The following is a 13,047-nucleotide window of genomic DNA, read 5'->3' as shown; positions in this document are numbered from 1 at the left end:
TTAAGGGAACAAAAGCTGAATTGTTTTGATTCTGGCTTCTAACTGTAGGTCCAACTTATCAGACACTTTAGGGGGCACTGTTGTGCCATATCAAAAATCTAGAGATTTGTCTTCTTACCTTATGCCAACAAAATAGTTTGAGAACTGGGATAGCTCCCTAATGTAGAAGGACTACAAATTTGGGATTGTTTAGAACAAAAGACAGTGAAGGGAAAAATAATAGAGGTTTATAAAAGCAAGCTTTATGTACATATTCCCCTTAATGAAAAAAGATTCAAGAGCGACAGAACAAAATGCTTTTTTAAACTACATACCATATTTTTTGAAGTATAAGACGCACCAGAGTATAAGACGCACCAAGGTTTTGAAGAGATAAATTAAAAAAAAGTTTTTGCACTCTGCAGACCTCCCAAAAATGGCCTGTTTTTCGCAAAAATGGGCCCATTTTTTGTCAAAAAAGGGCATGCATAGCCTTTAGGAGGCTTATAGAGTGCTCCTGGGGACTGGGAGGGCCAAAACAATCAAAAAATGGTCTTTTTAAAAATAATTTCTGCCCTCCCCAGCCCCCCAGGAGCACTCTGCAAGACTCCTAAAGGCTATGCACAACCATTTTGGTGAAGGGGACGGGGTTTCGAGAGGCAAAAAAATGCTGTATTCAGCGTATAAGATGCACTTTTTAGCCTCTTTTTTGAAGGAATAAGGTTCGTCTTATACTCTGACAAATACGGTAATCAAAGTGTGAAATCTGTTGCCAGCAATTGTAATGGGTGTTAACTTGGATGGCTTTAAAAAGGGAAGGATTAGGCTATCAATGACTAGTAATAGTCATTTACTACTTTCTGAATTATAGGCAATATGTCTTTTATACAGCTTAAAGAGAAGATAATGCAAGATAATATTGGACCCTGGGTCTTCTCAGTCCAAATATTTAACCACTACACTGTAGCTTGGGCGAACTTCCAAAGTAATCCCTGTCACCGAATGCAGGTTTGAATGGGATTCTTTAACAAGTTTTAATTCATAACTCTTAATTCTTGATTCCATTTCTTCTTCAGAAAACAGATGAATTAAAGGGGAATTTGATGTGTATCCGCTTATGCAAGCCTTAATGTTAAACTGTTTTGAAAGTATGCTGTAAGTGTCAAAGTGAAGAGCTACAGCTTTGGCTTATAGAAAAAAAGGAGAAAATCAATTTTTCTCCAGCAATTGCTATTACAGGACTTACAATAATACAATACAATAACAGAGTTGGAAAGGACCTTGGAGGTCTTCTTGTCCAACCCCCTGCCTAGGCAGGAAACCCTGTACCATTTCAGACAGATGGCTATCCAGTGTTGGGGCTTTCACAACTACCTGGAGGCAAGCTGTTCCACTGATTGATTGTTCTAACTATGAGGAAATTTCTCCTCAGTTCTAAGTTGCTTCTCTCTTTGATTAGTTTCCACCCATTGCTTCTACCCTCGGGTGCCTTGGAGAATAGTTTGACTCCCTCTTCTTTGTGGCAACCCCTGAGATATTGGAACACTGCTATCATGTCTCCCCTAGTCCTTCTTTTCATTAAACTAGATATACCCAGTTCCTGCAACCGTTCTTCATATGTTTTAGTCTCCAGTCCCCTAATCATCTTTGTTGCTCTTCTCTGCACTCTTTCTAGAGTCTCCACATCTTTTCTACATCGTGGCGACCAAAACTGAATGCCGTATTCCAAGTGTGGCCTTCCCAAAGCATTATAAAGTGGTATTAACACTTCACGTGATCTTGATTCTATCCCACGTTTATGCAGCCTAGAACTGTGTCGCCTTTTTTGGCAGCTGCTGCACACTGCTCATATTTAAATGGTTGTCCACTAGGAGTCCAAGATCCCTCTCACAGTTACTACTACTGAGCAAGGTACTACCTATACTGTGCCTGTGCATTTTGTTTTTCTTGCCTAAATGTAGAACCTTACTTTTTTCACCATTAAATTTCATTTTGTTAGATAGTGCCCAGTGTTCAAGTTTGTCAAGATCCTTCTGTATCTTAAGCCTGTCTTCTGGAGTGTTGGCTATTCCTGCCACCTTGGTGCGCAAATTTGATGAGTTTCCCATTTATCCCCTCATCCAAATCATTGAAGTTGTTGAAGAGTACTGGCCTAAAACAGAGCCTTGGGGTACTCCACTGCATACTTCCCTCCATGTAGATGCAGTTCTATTGAGGACTACACGTTGAATGCGGTTGGTCAGCCAGTTAAAAATCCATCTAGTGGTGATGCTGTCTAACACGCATTCTTCTACTTTTTCTAATAGTAGGTTATGGTCTACTTTATCAAATGCCTTACTGAAGTCCAAGTAAACTATATCGACGGCATTCTTCTGGTCCACTTTTATGTTGTCTCTCCTTATTCAAAATTAAAATAGTACTTTTAGTATTTTTAAAATTGAATGCTGTGTGTCTGTCTATCAGCATTTAATATAGAGTATTTTAATAGAAAAAAGTACCTGTTGAGTAATCGACTAAGAACAATTATTATTATTAACCATGTATTATTTTATCATTGCCTTTGATGCTTTTCAAAATAATAAACAGATTTCCTGTGCACAAGAGATTTACTATTAAACATAAACAGACTGCAAAAGGAGAGGGAAATGGAAAAAAACAAGGAGAGAGTATTTCATTCACTCTACATGCTTAACTAAGCCTCAACCTGTGTATCAGAAGTTATGGGCAAAACTTAAAGCTTGTGAAAAAGTTGAATTTTGGATAGCTAATGTTAGGCAGAAATTAGGGGCAGCAGTTTTAAGGCAGCAGTTTCTTTATATATCAAAGAAAAAAGGAAGATTAAAAAGAAACAAAATGTAAGAGAAGATAAGTTCATAGATAAACTAGCAACAGAGTTTTGGACTCGGCTACATGGCCAGTGCAATGGAAAAGGTGTCAATAATGTTCAATAAAATTTAAACTATTATACTTATTTTTTAGAATAATTAGTACTCAGCTACAAAACTAATTGAATTCTATTGTTCTCTGTCGTGTTGTTCTCTCCCCCCAGCCAACCGAAATAAATATCTGAATGTTACATAAGATTCAACAATGTACTCTTTTGTGTTTGTTAACTTTCAAAAACCTCCAAAAGCTGTACATCAATCTTTAGGCAGATTGATAATTAAATTGTCTTCTTTCAAATATACTGTTTTTACCAGATTTACATGTAATTTAGTGAATAGCAAATGCATATGCATTCTGGATAACTGCCCTGTGTTTTAAGTATTCATAGCTTGCAACTTTGGAGTAGTGTTTAATGTAAATGCACAAAATGATATTATGTTTGTATTTTTACACTGATTCTCTATGTATACTAATATCCCTTTTGTAGGATCATCTTGTATTATCTGAAACATAGCATATGTTTTAACTTTTAAAGACTGCTCCTATGTAAAGTTATTAACAAAGAAACTCAATCAAAATTAATGTGATGTGTGTGCATGAGGTTGGGATATAAAGTTCCAGATTTAAACCATGTATCCATTATCCCTGCTGTGAAGTGTGTAGACATGCATGCATATGTGTAATTGATACATTTTTTAATCTAACAAGAAGCTAAACTCAGTTGAATCCTTTGAAGTATGTAGGATATGCTAGTAGGTTTCAAAGACTTACATTTCCAGGCAGCATCTGATAAAACCAGCCAAAAGCATTTTAATATACAAAGCATATTTTGGACAGGTTTGATACCTGTTGAATGTGGTGTCATTTTTGTTCCTTGTCTCATCGGAACGGTTATTACACGATTAAGCCACTATGGAATGTTTCGTCATTGTGATCAAACTGTTATCTGGCATTCCTAGGGTGTTCTTTTTTGCAGTACAATGTCTTTTATTCCTTGTCCTCATGCATGAATTATGCTGTGTATGTGAAGAGGCTTAAATTTTGTTTCCATTGCATTCTTTCTGAATGGGACCTGTTGTATCAGGGATTTAAAAAAAAAGAAAAAGAAGAAGGCCAAATTGGAATGTTGTTGTTGACCTTGACACCAGACAACTAGGCAGACATTATATAGCTATGTTTGAATCCTCACAAAATGTGATGCTAAAGCCAACAGAGTCCTGGCGTGAGACCCTCCTGGACAGCAGAGTGATGGAGCTTTTCTTTACAGTAAGTTCCATTGTTCTCTTTTGCTAGTTTAGTAGCAACAACGCTACAGCTCCCATCACTTCTTTCTCAGATTGTTGTTGGATTTTTCCCTCTCTTGGATGTGGTAGGAAGACTTCAGGTAAGAGTTGCATAAATCATACTCTATGCTTCACCAACACAACCGGTTAAATCTTTTAAATCGGTCAATGTTTGTATTGATTCCTCTGCATTGTGTTCATTTAATTTAATAATGGTTGTGATTTGAACAGCGTTGTTGGATATCTTTCAGCTACTTCTTCAGTATTGCTGGTCAAATAAAATTTCTCTAGTTGAGATTGTAGACACAAATTAAGCTATGCCTGCTCTCCTCTTAGGCATTATGCAAATAGAGTAAAACAAAACTAAAGGGAGCTTAAAGCTGCTTCCCATTTGGCAACTTCCTACATGGGTAAGGTTTCCATTTAGGAAACCTATGTTTATTCTGGCATGTACCATAAGAGTGCCTGCATGATGCATATGGCTTTTCCTCTGGAATCTTAGTTCTGTATAAGAATTTGTGGCATTTCATGTGAACCAGCCTGTGCTATTTGAGTTCTTCATTAAATGTTCAGTCCAGTCATCTGCAAGTTCAATATGCAGGAGAAGGAAATCCAAATTTAACTACGATCAATATCCAGCAAAGGAAAAAAAAGAAAAATTCAGAAGCAACAACCAAGCAGATAGTGTAACAGTCATACTATGTCTAAAAATTAAGCCAAGGTGAGGAACAAATTGAATAAAATATAAGGAAATGGTGTAAAACAAGCTAAAAATAGTTGGTTTTTAAAAGCTCAGAATCTATGGGAATTTTTAAAAGGTTTTTATTTGTTAAATAGAACCAACACGTATTAATCATTCAAAATACAATAAAATACTAATTAGAATGCATTAAAACTAACAAAATCCCATGCAATACCTATTATTCTAGAATTAGCTCAGTGCTTTAATGTATTATTAAATCTAGACCATATGGAAATTGCTCCGTATTCTTATGTTTCTAAAATTGAGAGAGAATACATCTCCTGAATAGCAATAGCAATACTTTTTTCAACATGATGAGTATAAATTTTCTCCCCCAAGGTATGATTATTTTCTATGAATTAATGGAGAAGTGGACTATGTTTTTAGCATTAGACACCTGCCTTAGGTAATCTATTTTTGGAAGATAAACAGCAACTGTTCCCCCTCCGCTAAATTAGAACGAGATAGCTAGAATTTGGGATTATTGCTTGTAAAATAATTGATGAGTTTAAGACTTTTTTAATGCTTTTATATAGCATGCTATTTTTTCAAAACATTTAACATTTAGTTATGGTTATGTAGTTACTTGTACGTTTTTAATCTTGCTCAGGCATTTAAAAAAAAACACTTGCTGGCAGACCACTTAACAGCTGCACACAATATGAACAGCTGTCTAGACAACCAGACAGTTGCTACTGTCAGCTGGGACCTCCTCAAGAAAATAGCTTTTAGGTTTACAGGTTAACCCTTTCTAATGTAATTCTTCATTAGCCAGTTTGGGTTAAATTCCTTTGCTGGTGAAAGAACTATTTTTTAGATTTAAGTATTGTTTTCACCAGATTCACTTTTCCCAATAAACTTCAATTCCACATTAATGAAATGGAGGTTAATAGTTTTATTTGGATCTCCAAAAGAGCTATCTCCTACATATGGTTATAAATTCCTCATTTAGAGTGGATCTGCTCCATTTGTAACTTAATTTAAATAATATATTCCTTGATTGTCAGCAAAATCAGTAGTGAATTTAATTTTTAAAATAAGTACATGTGTCTTTCATTATTATCTAGAGAATATATTCTAGTTTGTAGGTATTCTATTTTTTTTAACTAAACTTCCAATTTTCCCTATAAATAAAAATAAAATCTCCATTTTTCACAACTGTGTATTTTGTTGTAGGTATAACAACTGTACATTATACTTTGTTGTAGGTTTTCTGTATTTATTAAACGCTATGTATTGTGAGCAGTTCATAAAACATGTTAAGCACATCTAATAATATAATAACAATAAATATTAATTTAATGTGCCTTTAAATTGATTGTGAGACTAGTATTTGTTAGGTTATAATGACCATTTGAAGTATTAAATTTGTTTAAACAAGGAGAAAACAGTTGTCCCATATTACTTTATAATAATATATCCTAAAAGCATATCAGGACATTGAATTCAGAAATTCTATTGTGCATCCAAGGTTGTCTTTTAAAGATTGGTCTCTTAATGCCCACACTTGCTATAAATATTCAGTCTACAAATGATTGATCTATAGGAGTGATTTTGTCGTCCATGAGGATCCCTTAAGGAGGCTAGTGCCAAAAAGGAGAGCAGTCTCGCAGACTGAAACAATAGGATTGAGACTAAAGAGGTTTGGGAAGTTATAAGAAGATTTTGCTTCAAGGAAATGCATTTGGTTTCTTGAGAGTTTGGTGTTTACCTCTACTAAAGAAGCATCTATATAATCTTGATTGAACTTGTCGACTAACTTTAGCAAGGCACTGTAGCCCAGGCATAGTTAGCATAATAGAGATGGCTGTCATTATTGCTGTTTTTAGAAGGAGCAGCATGTCTGACTGGCTGGCAACTGTTTCCCTCTCAGACTTAAAATGCATAGGCAGTTTAACATGTAGGTAGGTCCCTGGCTTTGACTAATTTAATATGACTGTTTGAGTTGATCTACTGAAATGGCAGTTTGCATACATACCAAGGAATGACTACTAATACACGAGATACTAGGAAAGGCTGTTTATGTGGTGGGGTGTGTATGTGCGTTTGCTCACGCTCTTTAGGAGTGCGTCATGTGATTATGGTAAAAGAACATCTTCTTTCTTCTCCCCACCTCCTCATGTGGTGTTAACCCTCTCACTTCTGAAAAGGTGCATCGAAAAATTAGAGAAGACACCGATATGGCACAAGACTCTCTGCAGTGTTTAGCCCAGCTAGCCTCTCTTCATGGGCCAATCTTTCCAGATGAAAGCTCTCAAGTTGATTATTTGGCTCACTTCATTGAGGGATTGCTCAATACTATCAATGGGTAGGTAATATGCTTACTTCCTAGAATTCGGGATTGCTGGGGAAGGGAGGTGGGACTTGTGTTCTGTTGTTTGAAGGTCAGTTTGAAGAGTGGCATAGCATTACAACATAAAGATACCTTTCTGAGCAATAATGAACTGTTTTTCAACTTTACAATAAAGTTATTGGGCTATTCTCTTTTTTTAAAAAAATGTTCTGTCTACAGGATTGAGATAGAAGATTCTGAAGCTGTGGGCATATCCAGTATAATCAGCAATTTGATCACTGTATTTCCTCGCAATATATTAACAGCCATTCCAAATGAACTTTTCTCTTCGTTTGTTAACTGCCTCACACATCTCACTTGCTCTTTTGGAAGAAGTGCCGCCTTGGAAGAAGTTGTAAGTAGCAACTTTAATTTTGTGAGGTTCTTCCAAAATGTTGAAACTTTAAAATACTTTTAGTTTTATGTAATGTCTAGCTTATGGTGCTATTTCCCCCCGCTAGTACTCAATTAATTTGTAATGGTTACAGTGAGATGCATCCTTTTCTGTGATCCTGTTCTGATTTATGAAGAAATTTATAGTTGATTTATAGGCTCCTAATGAATTACAAAATCACCCTGACTTAGAGCAATGTTCTAGAACTAGATGCAGAATTAGCAGTTCTGCAGTGAACTATATATTTACGTTGTGTTCTGATATTTTCCTCAGTTTAATATTGTTTGATATTAGCATGAAAAAATGAGGTTTTGGCATTATGTTACTCCAATTAATACATTTTAGTTCCTGTTATAACATTTTGTGTGGGGATTATATGGATATTGTTGGATGTTGCAGGTTGAACTGGATAATTTCTCACATGTGAACGTTTTTGTTGCCTTTACTGCATTATTTATAAGTTTAAAGCAATTAACTGAAAAGAAATAGATAAATCTGTATACCTTGGGATTCATATTATAAGGATTCTTCTGTATAGTGGCTTATAGTTGTAACTGTATTTATAAGGGAAATACAAAACTGAGTAAGAGCAAGGCATGAAAATTGGTAATGTGGGCTTTTTTAAAATCTGAGCTTCTGGTGTTAAAGAATCTGTGTTGGGTCTCCAATTTAATGGGATTTTTTTTCATTTAATTGTTCTTTCCTATAAAGTACTCCATATCTCTCTCATCTTGCATTTTAATCCACATACATTTTATCTCTAATGCTCCTCCACTATTGAGTAAGAGATCTATGTACCATCTGTGTGACATCTAGTTTGGGCTTCCAGAATTGTCTTCAGCTTTTGCTATGTAAAATTAAGATTTAGGAATAAGAGGCGAATTTCAAAGTTCCACTTTTCAAATTTAGCAGAACAGGTCAAGAGTAATTGTTGGATGGACCATCTACTATATATTGCCTGAGTGGATTGGACAGAGCAAACCAATTTCCCTACTGTGTGCTGGTGTTCACTTTTGAAACTATAATAGTGATTTTTTTAATGTATTGGAATAAAAGGTTTTTTTGAACACTTGTGAATTTTGTCTTGAGATTGATAGTTTGAATGAAATATCATTTACATTTTTACCATCATTTAGAATGCATTATCCTCAGAAATTCAGAAAGCCATCTTATCACAGCAATGCTGAAAGCAATTAATAAAATATTTGGTTTTAATTTTAGATATTAAATCATTGTGGCCTTTAGTTTCCTGGTTTTGGCACACATGGCGGTATCTCAAACACCAGATGGGTATATTTCCTGCAGAGGAGTTTGCATTGACAGTTCTTAATACCTTGAAGGTTTATACTGGCACAATATGACCTTGTGTCCCAAAAATGTTTTAAATAGGTGTTCTTAAGTATATGAAGAAGTGATATGGTAAACAATGTATTTTTTCAATTGCAAATGCAATTTCCATGGGTTGGCCACATATTGATAATGACAAGCGTATAGGATATCGCTGCATTGGAATCTAGGAGAGATATCCGATGCTTCAGATCCAATTCTAATTAGATATGTCAGATGATATAGCCATCTATGCCCAGCAAAAGATGCAGCTGCTTTAAAGAGTTGAGATGAATACAATGTATGTGCCTCTAGATACTCAAAATAGCATTTTTTTCCAAATCAGACTGAATCTCTATATAGTTCTAGAATCTAATAAATTCAGCTTTCTACCTTATTTAGGAATATTTCACGCGGTTGTAGCTTGAATTACTAAAGGAATGTTTTATTAGTCCTGTCAACACTACACAGATTTTTAAAAAAACAATAGAAAGTTTGCTCCTTCCTTACAGTATTGATTTTTGCTTTGTGTTTTTAAGTTCATAGTGAAGAAATAGATTTTGAATGAAGCAAAAAAAGGGGGGTGGGTGAGTTTTACTGTTGTGCTGTATTGATTTTCCTTATCACCTTTGATAGATTTTTCCATAATATGTAATAAGTTAGTATGGGGCTAAGGTCCCCAGCGTTCTTGCTAGCATATAGCAAGCAGCAGGCAATTATCTTCCCGCATTCTTCTTAAATAGCAACGGATTTTGGCATTGCAGTGGGCTTTGTAGTAATCAGAAGCGTGAGCCTGTTCCAAAGCTCCGTATAACATGAGATTTACCTCAGACCATTCCACTCATAGAATCATTAGAAACGTTTTGTCATGTTGACTGAGAAAACAAGGAGTGGGATGTGTGAATTGAACCATGCTGATTTCGCTAGCTCTGAAACTTTGAAGTAATGATGTAAGATAGTCCTAAGTCTTCTTCAGGAAGGGCCCGTTGTGCCCCTTTCACTATTGGAAATTCACAACTAATGAATAAACCCCATTACCCTATGTATGAAATTATTAATTGTTCATTAGTTTAAACAGTATGTTGCGCTAACCAGCAGGTTGGGAATTACTGGTTTAATTTTTTTTATGGGGCTTTTGCTAATGTGTCAGTATTAATAGGAAAAAAAATTTTTACGTACCAGCAGATTTGTAAAAGAGATATGAAAACTCCTGTTATTTAATTATTATCTAGAACCTATCTGTTATTAGTTGTAGCATTGTAGCAAATCTAATGCTTAAGTAGGATTTAATTCTTATCTATTAGATTTATAGCCCACCTTTATTTTGTACAAGTCAAGGTAACATGAGGTACACAATATTCTCCCCTCCTATTTTCCTCACGACAACCTTACATAGTAGCCTGAGTAAGAATGACTGTTCAAAAGTTAACTAAGTCGCCTAAGGGGAGACTAGAGCTCATAGTTTTCCAGTTTCTAGCCCAGCACTACGTTAAACTGATTCTCAGTTTTTAAATGAATTTAATTTTTTTAAAAGAAAAATATATATAAAACATTTGATATAAGCAACACGCACATAGGAAAACCATACCATCTTAATCAGCTTGACCCTCTATACCCCACATTTCTTCTGTATATTGTTAACAAAATTTGCAGAATTTGTTAAACAATGAAATAAAATTGGAGCTTTACTTTTACTTTTCAGAATAGTAATTTCTAACATTATTTTCCAGTTGCTTTTTTGTTTTTGTTTGAAAAATCAATTTTGTATAATTTAGTTTGCTTATAGATATATTTTTGGATATGTAGTATATAAAAGTATAGTTTATTCAAGCAACATTCCTTCGTTTTTTGGATTTAATTTACTTTAAATTAGTAAATTTAGTCTCAATTACTTTTATAGACAGATCTACAAACTAACAAAAACCTAAATAATATAGCAAAATTTTTTTAACAAAAAGAGTAAGCCATCAATGTTATTATGTATATTAAAGCCATCAACACTATTATGTATATTAAAGCCATTTTGCCCTTCACTATATTTTGTTACTGCATTGCTTTTCAGAAAAAGAGAATTAACAAAATCAGAGAACACGTTTGCCTTGTGAAATGTTGTAAATCTAAAAGTCTTATCAGTATCCACAAGAGAAGCTCTTTCTTCTCCTTTTGCTTTAACCATTTCCATGGACTTCTGAAAAGGGAAGTCCCATAAGAGTTTGACAAGATTCTGTAAGAAATTAAGGGGGAAAAGTTACTTAAATTCAGCCAAATAAATTTTAAATTTGACCTTAAATTATAGCTTCTGCTATAATGTGAAAACACCTCTATTAGGGGTCAGAGGTTTTTTTGGTATGAACATTTGAAAACACAGATTAATTTCTTTCGTATCTTGTCATTTTATATATAGTTTAATACGTACTAGGAAGTATTTGTGATCCAGGTTCTTTTAAAAATGAATTTTTAAATTAAATTGTTTGGGAATAGCTTTTTAGTTTCTCCCGTTCACATCTTTATATCTAATGCCGTATAAATGAAAAATAAGACTAGCAGAAAATCTCTCCCTCATCCACGTTTGATTATATTTGTTGAAAAAGTCTGCTGGATTACTTGACCACTGTAATCTTAGTGTGTAAAGGTTTAAAGAACTAAGAACTTCATATTTCAAAAGTTAGAATGTGATTTTTATTATAAGAACACTTTCTAATCATTTATTCTTGAGCTACTATTGGGTTTATCTTTTTATTTGGGAGACAACTGTTTGAATTGTTTTAAATCTTCTGATTTTGCATAAGAGAAACATGTTCTCTGTGTATGTCTGTCCTATGTATGTGTATGTGGTAGTGTTTATTTATCAATCAACTTTTGTTTTCATTTTTAAAAATAACAGTTTACCGGAAGAGACTTCTTTTCCTAAATACGAATTTCCTTTCTCATCCTTGCAAAATTGGTCCAGAGGCTTAAGGGAATTTGTGTAACATTTTGACAGGAGAATAGAGACACTGCTAATGGGAAGGAATATCATATGTTATTTCAGTTGTACAACTATTTGTTTGGATTCATTGAAGGTTTATAGTGTAGGGGGTTCAAATCACAATAAATTATTTGTTAGTCTAAAAGCCTACTGCAAACAGTGGAAAAAACAGCTGTTGTTGCAAGTATACAGACAACTAATGGGAAAAAAACTATTCTTGCAAATTTACTGAGTAAATATTGATGAAAGCTCTAACAACTTTTGGATAACTGGTATTTTTGCTTTATTTCTTTAGCTTGACAAAGATGATATGGTATATATGGAGGCATATGACAAGCTTTTGGAATCATGGCTTACCTTGGTACAAGATGATAAACATTTCCACAAAGGCTTCTTTACTCAGCATGCTGTTCAGGTTTTTAATTCTTACATCCAGTGCCACTTAGCTGCTCCTGATGGTACAAGGAATTTGGTAAGTTCTAGAGGCAATTTTGAAAATCTTGAGATGTAGAATAATTAAAACGTTGATTTATTTAAACATAAACATGAATAAGGTATTGACCAAGATTAAACAATCATACTAAACCTGTGTGTGTGTGTGTGTGTGTGTGTGTGAGAGAGAGAGAGATACAGTATACGGTAAGTGTAGTTTTCTCTGTCCCAATTTTGCTGCCTGTTCAGTAAAAGCAAATGTATTTACAGTACTACACAAAAGGTTTCAAATACAGTGATTTCTGTTTAAAAGATCTTTAATAAAATGTCAAAGACAAGGTGACAAGTCTAATGAAATAATAACCACAATGGGATAATTAAAATGCTTTGTCAAAATAATGCAGAAATCCAAATCCATCTCCCCTTCATACTGACTCCTCCAGTTTTATTGCTTTCTTACATTTGATTCTGAGAAACCAGAGTTTAACTATACTGATATAATTATCACTATTTATCTATCAGCCTTGGATTATTGAAATTGGATTTAATGATAATTCTAGCATTCCTCTTGGGGCGGAGAATACTTATTGATGATTGAGGACTCTCAGTCCTCAGTGACTAGGTTGATGATGGCCAAAGTGCCAGCCAATATATTTCATAATTAAGGCCTTTGAGTTTGTGGGTAGATCATTCCAGCATAATTAG

General features: G+C 34.3%; 1 protein-coding gene across 4 annotated transcripts in view; it reads left to right on the top strand.

Moving 5' to 3' along the window:
* The window catches only part of XPO4 (exportin 4), a 79,251-nt gene that overhangs the window by 35,645 nt on the left and 30,559 nt on the right, over positions 1 to 13,047 (top strand). For all 4 annotated transcript variants that reach the window (XM_081953283.1, XM_081953281.1, XM_081953280.1 and 1 more), the window contains 4 exons: positions 4,019 to 4,131; positions 7,041 to 7,198; positions 7,403 to 7,577; positions 12,206 to 12,382. In XM_081953283.1, coding sequence (XP_081809409.1) covers positions 4,019 to 4,131; positions 7,041 to 7,198; positions 7,403 to 7,577; positions 12,206 to 12,382 — 623 coding nt within the window. The remainder of the gene's footprint in view (positions 1 to 4,018; positions 4,132 to 7,040; positions 7,199 to 7,402; positions 7,578 to 12,205; positions 12,383 to 13,047) is intronic.

Source organism: Natrix helvetica (assembly GCF_964273705.1).
Source record: "Natrix helvetica genome assembly, chromosome: 4".
NCBI classification, from domain to species: Eukaryota; Metazoa; Chordata; class Lepidosauria; order Squamata; family Natricidae; genus Natrix; species Natrix helvetica.
The sequence above is the reverse complement of the archived record's forward strand: the minus strand, read 5'-3'. Positions and strand labels throughout refer to the sequence as shown.